This window comes from Leucopleurus acutus, assembly GCF_964270905.1.
Source record: "Leucopleurus acutus genome assembly, chromosome: 8".
Taxonomy (NCBI): Eukaryota; Metazoa; Chordata; class Mammalia; order Artiodactyla; family Delphinidae; genus Leucopleurus; species Leucopleurus acutus.
Window position 1 is genome coordinate 96024093 of NC_139151.1, and position 16650 is coordinate 96040742.

At 40.2% G+C, this 16650-nt stretch overlaps 1 protein-coding gene across 7 annotated transcripts in view; it reads left to right on the plus strand.

Annotated features, from left to right (window-relative positions):
- ATG13 (autophagy related 13) overlaps nucleotides 1–16650 on the plus strand; it is a 46303-nt gene that overhangs the window by 11918 nt on the left and 17735 nt on the right. For 6 of the 7 annotated variants that reach the window (XM_082844617.1, XM_082844611.1, XM_082844615.1 and 3 more), the window contains 5 exons: nucleotides 8772–8853; nucleotides 9819–9899; nucleotides 10290–10409; nucleotides 14760–14806; nucleotides 16310–16450. In XM_082844617.1, the coding sequence (XP_082700743.1) occupies nucleotides 8785–8853; nucleotides 9819–9899; nucleotides 10290–10409; nucleotides 14760–14806; nucleotides 16310–16450 (458 nt within the window). In that variant the 5' untranslated portion in view covers nucleotides 8772–8784. Of the gene's footprint in view, nucleotides 1–8771; nucleotides 8854–9818; nucleotides 9900–10289; nucleotides 10410–14692; nucleotides 14807–16309; nucleotides 16451–16650 lie in introns of those variants that run through there. The other variant, XM_082844616.1, reaches the window with a different exon arrangement.

Sequence of the window (16650 nt, forward strand, 5' to 3'; positions counted from 1 at the left end):
CCCATGGTCTCCCAACTGAGATCACACACATGGTTTCAGGACTTAATGAAGCTCAGCTTCTTGATGTCTCATAGCAGAAAGAATTCAGTGAGAGACAAAGTGATACGTAAGAAGTGAATTTATTTAGAGAGAAACACACTCCACAGACAGAGTGTGGGCCATCTCAGAAGGTGAGAGCGGCCTTGGGGGAAACACACTCCACAGACAAATCATGGGCCATCTCAGAAGGTGAGAGAGGCACCAGGGTATGGGATTGTCAGTTTTTATAGGAGTGGGTAATTTCATAGGCTAATGAGTGGGAGGAGTATTCCAGCTATTTTAGGAAGGGGTGGGGATTTCCAGGAATTGGGCCACTGCCTACTTTTTGATTCTTATAGTCTGTCTTGAAACTGTCCTGGCGCCTGTGGGTGTGTTATTTAGCTTGCTGATGTGAGCGTGTACTGAGGCTCAAGGTCTAGTGGAAGTCGACTTGTCTGCCATCTTGGACCCATTTGGTTCTAATCAGTTTACGTCATGTCCTCAGGCTATGTCATTCTTTCAAAGGTTGTGCCCTGCCTCCTTCCCTCCTATTTCACTTGCAGAAGAGTTTGCTTTGTAATTGAGAGACTAGAATGCTGAGAGGTAAAGTGGCCTTGACTTAAACGAAGTGGTAACCTAAAAGCCCTACTTTGGCTTAGTCTTCTAGCAGCTGATATATTTTCTTAAAACCTGTTCCATCAAGGGTCTTTGGCAGTTATAACATGTTGGTGACAATGACTGATATGGGCAGTGGTCTGTAGGAAAGAAAGTCACATACATTCATTGTCAACTAAGAAGGCCCTCTCTAGACTCTTGGTGGCAGAATTCCAATGTGCTTGTTCCTGAGGTAGAGAAGGATATATGAAGCTAATAGTGGGTTGATATGATTTTATTTTCCCAAAATGGTCTCCTTGTAGGAAAGGCAACATGTTGATCACTTGATGCTTCTTTTATCGACTTGGCAGTTTTATTTCTCAATTAATAAATGGGATTTATGGTATGTAAACTGTCTCTTGTAAGTGAAGTCCCCCAAACCTTGACTGAACTAATAAAATTAGTTTCCTGAGCGTGTACATCCAAGGACTAGATCCTTGTCCAGGATCACCATTTATTTGCTAGTTTCAGTGACCAAGATCTTTCCTGAAAGTACCAGCAAGCCTCTGATCACCTTTGCAAAATCATTTTACCTATTTTCCCCGCTGACTTCGTATGTGGACTCTTGAAGGTCAGACTGAGGAGTCTGCCCAAAGTTCTGGCACGTAGGAGCAATATGATGACATAATGCTTTATTAGACTAGCCTTTCAGTGGTTTACCTGAGGTTTACAGTATAATCTAGAAGGAGGTGTTGGGGAAGAAACTTTTCCTATAACCTCTTGGATTCAGCAGATGGGGGCGTGCAAATGAAACCAACGAAAGATAGATTAGCAAGAGAAAAGACAGAGTTTATTAATGCCTGCAAAGTGTATACCACAGGAGTGCTCAGTGATGAATAGCTCAAGGAGGTGGTAAAAATTTGGGACTTAAATGTCTAACTCAGTAGGAGAAAGAGAGGAGAGAAAGGTTTTATAGGAAGAAAAATTAGTTTCTTTAGGAAAGAAGAATGGGTGTTTAGGAGAACAAATGGGAAATAAGAAGGTTTGTCATAACAAACTTTATCTTGTGTGGGTGCAAATGGTCTTTCCATCTTCTTCATGACTATGAAACTCCCCCAGATAGGGGATTTATATTAGGTTTATGTTAGGTCTCTCTCCTGGGGTAGAAGCCAACCTGAAATGGGAATTTATGGCAGTCCTCATTTCTTAGAAGTTTCCGCTTTTAGTCAGATAAGGGAAGCTCTGAGAAGATTTCTTTTCTACATCTGTTGAATCTCAAATGTCTTCAGCTAAAAATAATCTTTATGCCAAAGTGGCATATTTTAGGATGGCATAGCCTATCCTCTTCAAAGGTAAAGTAACTAACCGAGAGAGTCTCTTCCAGATAAGGAATGAGACTTGGATTAAGGTGGTTATCTATGGAAATGAAAATGCTGCTAATATAAAGGATTTTGTATAAGCATAAGTTTGAAGGATTCAGTAATTGGCTAGTGTAGTAAAGGGCAGAAAAAAAGAAAGAATTCAGTGTTTTTAATGTTTGTACCAAATTTCCGTTTATATTCCTTGGAGCACTCAAAGAAGGAATTTTGCAAAGTGCAAAGCAAAAGTAAACTTTCTATTACATTTCTATTGTAAAGGATGAACTAATATCCTTGATAGATAGCCTAGGCCTAAGGGGACAATAAGCTCTGATACCTTTGAGAGAACTTTTTCTCTGTGGAGACCACCCTTTTTGGCTCAATAACTAACTCTAGTTACATAATCCTTTGAGTGCTTCCAGTGGTACAAAAAGTCACAAGAGTCATTGTGCCATTATAATGTTTGTGCTTTGGTAGATGCTCTGGTAGTGGGAGCACTTCCCCACTTCAGTGTAAGATAGGGGCAGCCCAGTCCTCCAGCACTGCTCTTATCTCAGATCTGTTGCTGTGTTGCTTCAGGGCCTTGAGCTGTTTAACCCTTTAAAAGGTCTTTTTATTTTTACTTTAATATTTGTTAGTGTTCTTTTCAACCAAAATTAGGAAGGCCTGAAGGTGGGTGTACATGTCAAGCATATTATTTGATAGGCCCCCAAAGATGAGTCCTTTGTAATTTGATCAGTAGATTCTCCTGTGGATCTCATCAGTTATTTCTTCTCAAAGGTTTTATTTCTCCTTCATTGGTTTCTTCCCACCCCCCACCTATAAATTTGCTCAGATATTCCTATCCTACAGGGAAAATCCTTTTAACGGAAAAGCTTGAGCTCTTTTCCTGTCTAACATCTCAGAAGTAGCTGAATCCATTCCTCACTACCACCCTAAGAAACTCTCCTCTCAAAGGTCATTAACAACGTAATGCCAAGTCCAGTGGCCTTTTCCTCTTGAGAATGAAGGAATCCAGAATATGTCATCCCAAAATATGCCTCTTTGACATAATTATTTTGAGCTGAAGGCAGTTAAGAAGCAGCAAATGCAGGAGAACCTTTCACTGCCCTCCCGTTTTCTGCCTAAAGGCAGGATATAAATTCCCCTTTTTTACTGGAGACAGATTCTTATCAGACCTGAGAAGACACCAGAGAAATCTGCAAACAAACCTTGCTCCCTTAGTTTCCTCCCACAGCCTGCACCCTTGAATGCCTAAAACTGCTTTCCTTTGTCCTGTCATTTCTCTATGAAGTTATTATTCTTTGTTGAAGACTCCATATGAGCCATAGTTCTAAGCCACTGCTTTGAGTTATTTTTTGTTGAGGTTTCTCCTCTGTGGTAGGTGCTGCATTAGTCAGTAAACTGTTTTGCTCTTGTTAATCTGTCTTTTTGTTGAAGGAGTCCCAGCTCAAAGTTTAATATGCATAGAGGTAAAGTTTTGCCTCCTCCACAAGAACTTACACTGTTTGACCATCCCTTCAATCTTGAAACTTTAATTTCCCCTCAGTTTCAATGAAAACTTCTCAGAAATCATTTTATCTCCTATTTCTCTGATTAGTTCTTGCATTTCTTTTTGTGGTTCTTTTATGCAAATGCTTTCCAAGGTCGTTGTTTTTTTTTTTCCTGTTATCTCCCTTGGTGATTTCATCTGTTGCTATAGTTTTAATAATTCCTTCTTTTTTGAGATTTATCTCCAACTTTAATCTCAGTCTTAACCTTTTCCATTAGCTTCAGATTTAGCATTTTCAGACAGATCTTCAGGTGTTTCTAACTCAACCTATTAAATAAACTGAACTGATAGGCAAAAAATAGTGAACCTTGATCCCTAACGTACACCACATATACAAATTAATTTTCGATGGATCACGAATCTAACTGTGAAAGGTAAAGAGTAATGTTTCTAGAAGAAAATGTAGGAGAATATTTTCATGACTTTGAGATCAGCAAAAAAATTTTTAACAGGACACAGAAAAGTGCTAACCATCAAAGAAAATGTTAATAAATTGGACTTACTAAAATAAAGAACCTCTGATCATCAGGAAACTCCATAAGAGGATGATGCTCAGCAATAAAAAGGAATGAACCATCGGGACTTCCCTGGCAGTCCAGTGGTTGAGACTTCACCTTCCAATGCAGGGGATGCAGGTTCGATCCCTGTGGGGAGCTAGAATCCCACATGGCCTTGTGACCAAAACATGGAACAGAAGCAATATTGTAACAAATTCAATAAAGACTTTAAAAAATAGTCCACATCAAAAAAAAATTAAAGAAAAAAGAAATGAACTATTGACATAGAATATAACGTGGGTGAAAAAATATATAACATGGGTGAATCTCAAAATGATTGTGTTTAGTGAAAGAAGCCAAAGAGTACATACTGTATGATTTAATTTATATAAAACTCTGGAAAATGCAGGTAGGGATCTTTAGTGATAGAAAGCATATCAGAGGTTGTTTAGGTATGGGGGATTATGGGGGCGCGGCTGGAGAGAGGGAGTATGAAGGAACATGAGGAAACTTTGGGGGAGTAATTGTTATGTTCACTATTTTGTGGTGATGATTTTACAGTTATAAACCTGTCAAAACTTATCTTATACTTCTGATATTGTCAATTATACCTCAATAAATCTGTATTTAATGTGGACATAAAAACCACCCAGATGAGAACAGGTGAAGGCCATTTATTCAGAGCTTTCGGGTAGCAGAGGAGTCAGTTCCAGCGCTTGCCTTTGGCAGAGATGCAAAGGTAGGTAGACCACTGGGGAAGCTTTATAATGGAAAAAAGGCAGGGAAGCCTTCAGGAATGTCCTGATTTGGGGCTGTTGGCACAAGGAAGCTGTAGGCAGCCTGACTACAAGTGGGGGTACTCTATATGATTGGTTGGGGTACATATTTGGCTTTCTCTGGTTGGTCCTAAGTTGGAAGCAGGGATAAAAATTAGGGAAGCTGTCAGTTAATCAAGTCCTGGCTGTTTGGGGCCAGTTTTTACAGGGGTTATCATTTGACTTCCTGGACTGGTTGCTAGAGATAGTCTGACTTCCTTGACTGGTAAGTGTAGATAGTAGGTTGGCTTTCTGGGCTGGATTTTTGCAGATTGTGGGTCAGAGCTCTATCTTCATATATATAGTCTGGCCATTGTCCGTTAGTATGTCGTGACTCTCACGATAAGAAACAAATTCCACAAGAAAGGCAAGCCACGAACTGGGAGAAGGTATTTGCAGTACATATCCAACAATGTACTGAATCCACTATATATTTTTTAAAACTCCCACAATTCAGTAAGAAAAAGACAACCTAATTTTTTAAGTGGGCAAAAGGCTTGAACTAGCACTTTATGAAAGAGGATATCCAAATGTCTAATAAACATATGAAAAGGTATCATTGGAGGAAAGGCAGTCATCATTTCATCTCTAATTTAATCATCAGTCATTCAATGCAGATTAAATGAAATACCACCACACTCCTACCAAGATGGCTAAGGAATCAGCAATGCGAAGTGGTAGTATAGATGTGGAACACTGGGAGCTCTAAGGTACTGTTGGTGGTGATGTAAATTGGTACAGATCCTAGAAAACTGTTTGGCAGTATCTATCAAAGCTAAACACAGGCATACCTTGGATATATTGTGGGTCGGTTCCAGATCACTGTGATAAAGTGAATCACATGAATTTTTTTGTTTCCCTGTGCATATAGAAGTGTGTTTAAACTAAACTATAGACTATTAAGAGTGCAATAGCATTATGTCTTAAAAAAAACAATGTACATACCTTAATTTAAAAATACTTTATTACTAAAAAATGCTAGCCATCATCTGAGCCTTCAGTGAGTTGTAATCTTTTTGCTGGTGGAGGGTTTGAAATATTTTGAGAATTACCAAAATATGACACTGTGACACGAAGTGAGCAAATGCCATGGGAAAAATGGCGCTGATAGACTTGCTCAACACAGGGTTGACCCAAACCTTCAGTTTTTTTATTTAATAAATTTATTTATTTATTTTTGGCTGCATTGGGTCTTTGTTGCTGTGCGCGGGCTTTCTCTAGTTGCGGCGAGCGGGGGTTATTCTCTTCTTTGCAGTGCGTGGGCTTCTCATTGCGGTGGCTTCTCTTGTTGCGGAGCATGGGCTCTAGGTGCATGGACTTCAGTAGTTGTAGCACGTGGGCTCAGTAGTTACGGCTCGCAGGCTCTAGAGGGTAGGCTCAGTAGTTGTGGCGCATGGGCTTAGTTGCTCCACAGCACGTGGGATCATCCTGTACCAGGGCTGGAATCCGTGTCCCCTGCATTGGCAGGCGGATTCTTAACCACTGCGCCACCAGGGAAGCCCCTTCAATTTGTTTTTTAAGAAGAGGAGGTGGCAATATCTGTGAAGCAAGGTGCAATAAAACAAGGTATGCCTGCATATGCATACTCTGTGACCCAACAACAACACTCCTGGCTCTACATCTGATAGCAGTGAGTATTTATATTCACGAAAACTCTCATGTATGAATATAATAACCGACTTCCCTGGTGGCGCAGTGGTTAAGAATCCACTTGCCAATGCAGGGGACACAGGTTTGAGCCCTGGTCCGGGAAGATCCCACACGCCGTTGGGCAACTAAGCCCGTGCACAGCAACTACTGAGCCTGCGCTCTATAGCCCATGAGCCACAACTACTGAAGCCTGCATGCCCTAGAGCCCGTATTCCGCAACGAGAAGCCAATGCAATGAGAAGCACACGCACCACAAGGAAGAGTAGCCCCTGCTCGCCGCAACTAGAGAAAGCCCGTGCGCAGCATCGTAGACCCAATGCAGCCAAAAAAAAAGAATATAACAGCTAAAAGCAGGAAACAACCCAAATATTTATCAACAGTTTAATTTATAAATTGTGGCATATTCATAAAATGGAGTGCTACATAACAATGAAAAAGAATAAACTGCTACATGCAGCATTATAAATGAATCTTACAGACATAATGTTGAATAAAGGAAGGTACACAACAGAAGAGTTAATACTATTTGATTCCATTTATAAGAAATTCAAAACAAACAAAACTAGGGGCTTCCCTGGTGGCGCAGTGGTTGAGAATCTGTCTGCTAATGCAGGAGACATGGGTTCGAGCCCTGGTCTGGGAGGATCCCACCTGCCGTGGAGCGTCTAGGCCCGTGAGCCACAAGTACTGAGCCTGCGTGTCTGGAGCCTGTGCTCCGCAAAGAGAGGCCGCCACAGTGAGAGGCCCGTGCACCACAATGAAGAGTGGCCCCCGCTTGCCACAACTAGAGAAAGCCCTTGCACAGAAACGAAGACCCAACACGGCAAAAATAAATAAATTAATTAATAAACTCCTACCCCCCAACATTTTCTTAAAAAAGCAAATAAACAAACAAACAAACAAAACTAATCTATGGTGATAAAGGTCAGAATCATGGTTGCTTTTTGGTGGTTTTATTGACCAAGGGAACACAAAGGCACTTTCTGGATTATTGGAAATGTACTATAACTTGATCTGGGTTGTCATTATATGAGTGTTTACGTACAAAATGTTTATTGAAATGCACCTAAGATTTGTGCATTTCACTACATGTAAGTTATACCTCAATAGAGAACAATGTTTTTTTTTAACTTGTATTATTTCCTGTTTCAACTCTATCCTTTTGTTTATACCTTTCCTTAAAACTAGCTGTCCCTCTGGCTTTCTTGTTTTTCTGAAAGCCCATTAAACTTTTTGCACTCAGTCCTTAAACCTGTTAGCTCTTCCTTTAAAATACTTCCCATCCATACTATTTCCAAATCATGTCTGTATCTGTATTAGAGTTTTAGCCTTGACCACAAGCCTGAATTATTGCCAAGGACCTAATTGGTTTCCCTGCTTTCCATACTCAAAACTATTCTACAATATGCCAGCAAAGCTATCATCTAAAGCACCATTTGGATTGTGTTGCTTCCTCTCCTCAAAAGCCTTGAGGGTGCTCCCATTTCTGGCATATTAGATGCAGGTCAGTCTCTAGCACTGTATTTAAGTCTCTCATGATCTGGCCCCAGCCAGCCATACACAACCGCTGGAAAATTGGCATACTTAATAGTTGCAAACCCAGTTTGCTCTCTGTGGCTTATACGCCTTTGTTCATGCTCTTCTCTCTGTAAATGCTTTCTTCCTCATACCAGCCCCTTCTCAAAACATTTTAACCTGGGGGTTTATGATGTACTTCGTGAAACTCATGAACTCCCTGAATATACCCAAAGTTGCTATATTTGTGCATTTTTTTGGAGAAAGGGCTTGTCATGTCATTGGATTCTCAGAAGGGGTCCAAAACCCACCCCCACCCCTACCCCACTCCCGCCCAAAGTTAAATTGATTTACTGGCCCTTTGAAGGAATGTTAACTCACTTTATGTTTTAATAAACTTTTTGTCTCATTAGCACTTAGTCTTCAATATGCTGGGTAATAAAACTTTTTTAATAGGTAAGTAATATAACTTTTTTAATATATAAGTTATATTTAAAAGCTCAAAGTTTCAGATTCAGGTAAAATGGCTTGTCTCATCTATTTTTAAGGTCTATAGATTTAGCTCTTTGTGTGGAATTTATTTTGCTCAAAAGATAGTATGTATTTTTCACTTTGGTGTCTTTTAGTCAGGGGGGAAATTTTTTTTTACCTCCTACGTGACTATTCATACAGCTAGTAGACAATACCATCTCTGTATGCTTTGTTGTAGCAATCCCTTTTAAAAGATATTAGTCACATTTTTCAACACTTTTTTTTTTTCTTCCTGTTTTAGATTCCTATAGGCAATGGAAACTGATCTCAATTCCCAGGACAGAAAGGACCTGGACAAGTTCATTAAGTTTTTTGCCCTCAAGGTACTATATCCATTCTCTTGAGCCTAGAACTGTTAGAAATAACTTCCGTGCTTCTCCCTTTTTGGAAATATAGCATAACAGCTTGCAGCTTGCCCATTTTAAGGGATACTTCTGTCTGTTGTAAACCAAACTGTGAAATTTGGGGGCGGTACTGGGGGTGTAACTAAAAAGTAGCTTCCAATTTTCCTCAGCTACTTGTTCAAAAAAAATTTTTTTTTGCAAGCCTGTTTGCAGAAATGTCAAACTTATTATGCCAGGTTATTGGCACAGTATGTTCCCTTGGGGTGGGAACAAAGACTGCGGACTGGAATGGACAGCAGTTTGGGCATCTTTCCGTAAGCATCAACTACCTCTGAAATGTCTCACTTTCACTTATTGTTCCCTTCTGGGTAAATGAAGAATTAAAACTGAATTTTGAATGCTTTAGAAGGCATATTTTCCTAAATCTAAAAATCATTTCCACCACTCTCACTCCTTCCTCTCAACCATTGCTATGTAAGAATAATCCATGCAGTAGATTCTGGTTGTAAAATTAGTTGGAAGACTTTTGCCATATGGGCCAAGTCATATGAATAAATGGAATCCTTGGTTTAAATCAACTATGATTACATAAGTGTATGGCAGTGAATATTTAAACCTATGGTTGGACTTGTTTTTCTATGAAAGTCAGAGCCATCATGTGCAACTTTCTTTCTGCCATGTGAGAATATTATAGATTACAAGCCTCAAATTGTAATTTCTCTAATTGGTTGACACTGTGCCCTCAGGAATATTTACAGTGTTATTTTTGTGCCGTGTTTTTTTCCTACTTGTTCTTGAAGGTTTTAAATCCTGCCCTTTCCTGAAGTATAGTTATGATCATTGGCATCTTTTAAATCCTGCATTGGGAGGGTTTTAACCCTGATTAGGAGCCAGATCAATTTGTTTTAACTTTTCATCTTTGATTTTTTGTTTGCTTTTTTTAGACTGTCCAAGTGATTGTCCAGGCTCGACTGGGCGAGAAGATTTGTACTCGTTCATCTTCTTCCCCAACGGGTTCAGACTGGGTAAAATTCCAATTGTTTGTTAAGGGATATACTATGGTGTTTGTCACAAGGAATCACAGTGTAGTAATAAATAATTCTATTTCTAGTATTACTAAATCATAACATTAAAATACCTAATTCCATTTGATCCATTCACTTGGAAAGTATGTTCTTCATCAGTGTTAGTCTGATGTATTTGTTTTTTGGCTTTCTGCTGTGATAGGTGAAAAGCTTTTTCAACCTGAGTTTTGGGGCTTTGATGCAAGATATCTTATGGGGAAGGGAGAAGTAAATGAATGTCCTTAATCAGTCAAGAGCAATGCCTGCTTTACTCAGCATCCAATCTTACTACTTTATGTTTCCATAATGTTCCTTGTGAGTGTTTAACACAAAGTTCCTTTTGTTTTCTAGTTCAATTTAGCAATCAAAGACATCCCAGAGGTTACGCATGAAGCAAAGAAGGCGCTGGCAGGGCAGCTGCCTGCCGTCGGGAGGTCTATGTGTGTGGAGATCTCACTCAAGACTTCTGAGGTAAGGTTATGGCCAGAAGGATGTCTTTTTTTTTTTTTTTAACTTTTTATTTTATATTGGAGTATAGCTGATTAACAGTGTTGTGATAGTTTCAGGTGCACAGCAAAGGGACTCAGCCATACATATACATGTATCCATTCTCCCACAGACTCCCCTCCTATCCAGGCTGCCACATAACATTGAGCAGAGTTCCCTGTGCTATACAGTAGGTCCTTGTTGGTTGTCCATTTTAAATATAGCAGTGTGTACATGTCGATCCCAAACTCCCTGACTATCCCTTCCCCCCATCCTTCCACCCCCGGTAACCATAAGTTCATTCTCTAAGTCTGTGAGTCTGTTTCTGTTTTGTAAATAAATTCATTTGTATATTTCTTTTTAGATTCTGCATATAAGGGATATCACAGGATATTTCTCTTTCTCTTTCTGACTTACTTCAATCAGTATGACAGTCTCTAGGTCCATCCATGTTGCTGCAAATGGCATTATTTCATTCTTTTTAATTGCTGGGTAATATTCCATTGTATATATGTACCACATCTTCTTTATCCACTCCTCTGTCATTGGACATTTAGGTTGCTTCCATGTCTTGGCTACTGTAAACAGTGCTGCAAAGAACATTCGGGTGCATGTATCCTTTCGGACCATGTTTTTCTCTGGATGTATGCCCAGGAGTGGGATTGCAGGGTCATATGGTAGCTCTATTTTTAGTTTTTTAAGGAAAATCCATACTGTTCTCCATAGTGGCTGTACCAATTTACATTCCCACCAACAGTGTAGGAGGGTTCCCTTCCCTCCACCAGGACGGTGTCTTAACTAGGCACTCAAAGCTCTTCACACTCTGGTTCCAACTCAGCCTTTTTTTAAAAAAAAAAAACTTATTTATTTGGTTGTGTTGGGTCTTAGTTGTGGCATGCGGGATCATTTTTTAGTCGTGGCATGTGGGATCTAGTTCCCTGACCAGGGATCGAACCTGGGCCCACTGCATTGGGAGTGCAGAGTCTTAGCCACTGGACCATCAGGAAAGTCCCCCAACTCAGCCTTATTCCTGCTCCTTCCCTCTCTGATCACCTCATTATTCTCTGAGGAGGTTGTGGTTTTTGTACTTATTTTTCCAACAACTCGGAATAGACTCTTCACCCTCATCTTCATATATATCATCTATATGTGATATGTTTCTGCTTATCCTTCAAGACTTACATGCCCTAGAGCAGGGGTCCCCAGCCCCTGGGCCGCACAGCAGGAGGTGAGCAGTGGGCGAGCAAGTGAAGCTTCATCTGCTGCTCCCCATCGCTGTCATTAGCGTGTGAACCATTGCTCGTATACACTGCCTTCAACTGTCCCCCCCATCACGCGCATTACCTCCTGAACCATCATCATCCACACCACCCTCCCCCCATGGAAAAATTGTCTTCCATGAAACCGGTCCCTGGTGTCAAAAAGGTTGGGGACCGCTGCTCTAGAGGATCTCCCTTTCTAAACCCTCTTTAGATTTCCTGTGTGTTTTCTTTACATTTGTTTCCAGAGTATAAATTGCTGTATTGTGGGGTTTTTTTAATGTGTTTTGGTTCACCTTATTCCATGCTAGGACTGAGGCAAATATTCTTGCTTTCATGTTTATTAATTGATATCCACTACAGGATTGTGAGGGTGCATGGTATAATAAAAGGCAAATGAGTTTGGAGCTATACAGACCCAAATTGAGATCCTAGCTGAGCAACTTTGGCCAAATTACTTAACCCCACCTCCCCTAACACCACCAAAGTAACACGACCCTTCACAGTCTTGCAGAGCTATAATATTTCCTCATTTCATTCTTACTTGTAAATTACCTAACATAACATATGGTGGGTGATCATTACATGTTCCTGTTCATACTATCCTTTTTTTTTTTTTTTTTTTGGCTGTGTCGGGTCTTAGTTGCAGCACTTGGGATCTTCGTCGTGGCATGTGGGATCTTTTGTTGCAATGCGCAGGCTTCTTTCTAGTTGAGGGACATGGGCCTAGTTATTCTGCGGCTTGTGGGATCTTACTTCCCTAACCAGAGATCGAACCCGCGTCCGCTGCATTAGAAGGCAGATTCTTAACCAAAAGACCCTGCACTTTTGTTCTTGAGGTCAGCAGCTTTGCCACATCTTATTTATCTGTGTAGTTCTTCAGTTCTTTTTGAGGGACTTCCCTGGTGGCGCAGCGGTTAAGAATCCACCTGCCAATGCAGGGGACATGGGTTCGAGCCCTGGTCCAGGAAGATCCCACATGCCACGGAGCAACTAAGCCTGTGCACCACAACTACTGAGCCTGCACTCTAGAGCCCGTGAGCCACAACTACTGAAGCCCGTGCACCCTAGAGCCCGTGTGCTGCAACCACTGAGCCCACGCGCTGCAACTACCGGGCCCGCATGCTGCAACTACTGAAGCCTGCGTGACTAGAGCCTGTGCTCTGCAACAAGAGAAGCCACCGCAATGAGAAGCCTGCGCGCTGCAACGAAGGGTAGTCCCTGCCTGCCACAACTCGAGAAAGTCCGCGCACAGCAACGAAGACCCAACGCAGCCAAAATTAAATAAATTAAAAAAAATTCTTTTTGAAATGAGGCAGGATATAAATAAATAATCATCTCTCTGCGTGGCACAGTGCCTGGGATGGCACACAGTAGGCTCTCAATTTTGTTGAACGAATGATGTCAGTACTTGTTCCATGGCAACCTTAAGCACCAAATAAAACAAAACTTCGTATTTTTCTTTATTGAATTACCAATTTATACTGTGGATTATTTTTCTTAGCGATCCATAGGGAGTCCAAAAGGAATCCCTGGAAGAACTCTTTCCTCTCTCAGGCATCTATGTAATCCTATTCTAAACTTTTGTGATTATCCTAGAGAAACCACACCAATTTATCTTGGATACTTCCTACTGTCCAGTCATCCCTTGATTTTTTTTGGGGGGGGCGTGGATTCAAAATTCATCATGTCATTTAGAGATGACACTGTGATGAAAAGGATATATATTAAGAATACATATTTAAATTTGATCTAGAACAAGTAAAAAATCTCTACTCCGCAAACTAACCCGAGTTTATTCCCAAACCTAAAAGAATGGCCCTCTTACAGCTGATTCGTAAAAAGATTACTTGTGTTCAAAAGTATGTGACTATCCATCTCACTAAATGACACACAGGAGTGTTACAGGGTTAAGGGATTCTGGCTTTGGTCTTTTCTTTCTCTTTCCCACCCACTAGACTAAGTCTGTTCAGAGTAACACATAGAGAGACTGAACAGTTTGGCTAAAGACATCAAATAGCTAAAAAGACTTTTAAGTAAGGAGCTTGTTAGGGTATTTAACTGTGAGTGTCACCTAAAAATATCCTCTATAGAATTGGAGGGAAAGGCTCTCTCCATGATTTGAAGTGTTGGCCTTTCTGAAGAGCAATTTGGACATACATAGCAAAAGTCTTAGAAGCATGAATATTCTTCGATCCAACAATTCTAATTCTGGAAATTTACCTTAAGAAACTAATTCAGGATGCATACAGAATTTTAGTCTCAAGTCTGTTTATCACAGTGTTGTTTGTAGTAGTGAAAATTTAGAAACAAGCTGTATGTCCAAGTATGGGGGTACTGATTGGATAAAATAATTGTCATATGTTGGAATACTACACAGCCATTAGAAATAATGTCGAATTTTAAATTTTATTTATTTAATTTTTGGCTGTGTTGGGTCTTCATTGCTGTGTGTGGGCTTGCTCTAGTTGTGGTAAGCGGGTGCTATTCTTCGTTGCGGCGTGTGGGCTTCTCACTGTGGTGGCTTCTCTTGTTGCGGAGCCTGGGCTCTAGGTGCGTGGGCTTCAGTAGTTGTGGCTCGCAGACTCTAGAGCGCAGGCGCAGTAGTTGTGGCTCACGGGCTTAGTTGCTCCGCGGCATGTGGGAGCTTCCCAGACCAGGGCTTGAATCTGTGTCCCCTGCATTGGCAGCTGGATTCTTAACCACTGTGCCACTGGGAAGTCAACTAGAATTTTTAATTATAAGGAAAATTCCATGTTGTATTTATTGATAAAAAGTGATAGGGGCTTAGACCGTGTGCAGCAACAAAAACCCAATGCAGCCAAAAAATAAATAAATAAATATTTTTTAAAAAGTGATAAAAATAGTATATATAGTATGATCTCACTTTTATTTAGAAAAATCACTGATTGAAAAAAAAAGAAAGAAAAATCACTGATTGGATTATAAGTTGATGTCTCTTCTTTTTGCTTATTTATACTTTCTAATATTTTTATAGTGACTGTATAGTGCTTTATAATAAGGAAAAAGAAGATTAAAAAAAACCTGAAATATCTTTGAATTGTTCCATCTACAGGGAGATTCCATGGAGCTAGAAATCTGGTGTCTGGAAATGAATGAAAAGTAAGTGGTCTGTCTTAGGGTCCTTCGTTGTGGTAGCTGAGGATAAAGTGCACGACACCATGTGAAAAGCAGGGCTTTGTACCAGTCATGGAGAGGGTTCTGACCACTTAACAGAGCCAATAGGTCTTTGCTACAGTTTGCTTCATGCTTGGCTTCCAGCCCAGGCACAGAGATGACCTTCAGAGGGAGTGTCAGTCCAGAGAGACTCAGACACCACTGGGAGAGGAGCAGAGAGAAAGCTGAAAAAGGATTTGTTGTTTTCCCAGAGTACAGATAGTTCTCTGATTAAATCCCTTGAGCTCTTGTAACATGACTACTCTGTTTTGTCTGTTTTCTATGTGGCAGACATCCAATAAGATTTCCCCTCACTACTCCTTTAGACATGCTGTGTTGGTCACGGATTGGAAATGCATGTTATTTTCCCCTTCCATTTTCTTCTTTCAGGGCAGATTAGCTTACTTCCTGCCCAAAGCTTTAGTTTTCAAAAAGAATATATAGGAAAATTGAGGAAATAGCAACACATCAGAAGAAAAATCTTATTAATAAGTATGAGTGGTATGGGCATTATTTTTCTTTCTTAAATAGAAAGCAACTGCCAGGTTATAGTCCAAAATTTTAGTACCAAACACTTCTCCAGAGTTCCTGTTAGATGTATAGAGGTAAACTGCTCGTAAGATAGTACATTGAAATTGTTTGCACCTTTAGTAATACAATTGCAATATTGAATTACTGTTTTTAAGGGTGTTGCTTTATTTCTTAGAAAGATAACTGCTTCAAAGCTAGAAAAATATATTGGATACCTTTTGGTGCCCACCTGCCTTTGTCTAGTGCATGAGAAAGTGAAACTTTGGCTAGCTTCAACAATCTGTTGATAAACTGACAAAGAATTCTAACTACAACGTTAGTTCAGAATACGTTTTTGTTTTGTTTTGTTTTGTTTTTTGCGGTATGTGGGCCTCTCACTGTTGTGGCCTCTCCTGTTGCGGAGCACAGGCTCCAGACACGCAGGCTCAACGGCCATGGCTCACGGGCCCAGCCGCTCCACGGCATGTGGGATCTTCCCGGACCGGGGCACGAACCCGTGTCCCCTGCATCGGCAGGCGGACTCTCAACCACTGCGCCACCAGGGAAGCCCCAGAACATGTTTTAATAATAAATTTAATCTTATATAGTTCCAGCACTTAATTTGTGACTATCTCTGTTGACTGTAATACTCTGTGAAAGGTTATTTAGACTGCAAATCAGATTATATTCTATCAGAATTTATGAATAATGCTAACAGATTTTTTTTAGATTTTTTAAATTGAAGTATAGTTGATATTCAATGTTGTATTAGTTTCTAGTGTACAGCAAAGTGATTCAATTTTATATATATATTCTAATGCTAACAAATTAATCTCAGTAGCTAGATGGAACATAACTAACATCTCTATTCATTGCATTTCTGTTCTTTGTTTTTCATTAGTGGAGTAGGAGAATGCTGATAGTGTCTTTGCTCCTCAGGTGTGATAAAGAAATCAAAGTTTCCTATGCCGTGTACAACAGACTGTCGTTGCTACTGAAGTCTCTCCTTGCTATAACTAGGGTGACACCAGCTTACAGACTGTCCAGGAAACAAGGGCATGAATATGTCATATTGTATAGGTAAGCAGTCACCTTCATGATTCACTCATCGGCCTCATCGTTTTGCACATTGTCTGACCAGCATTCAGGTATTCCATGATTAGTTTTTAGACAGACGTTTGGATAGTTGATGCTGTAGCTTTACTATGATTGTCTATCTATTCTCCCTTCTGAACCTCAGCTTTTTGCAAAGCAACCAAGTTCATTATTCTTTTGTTTGT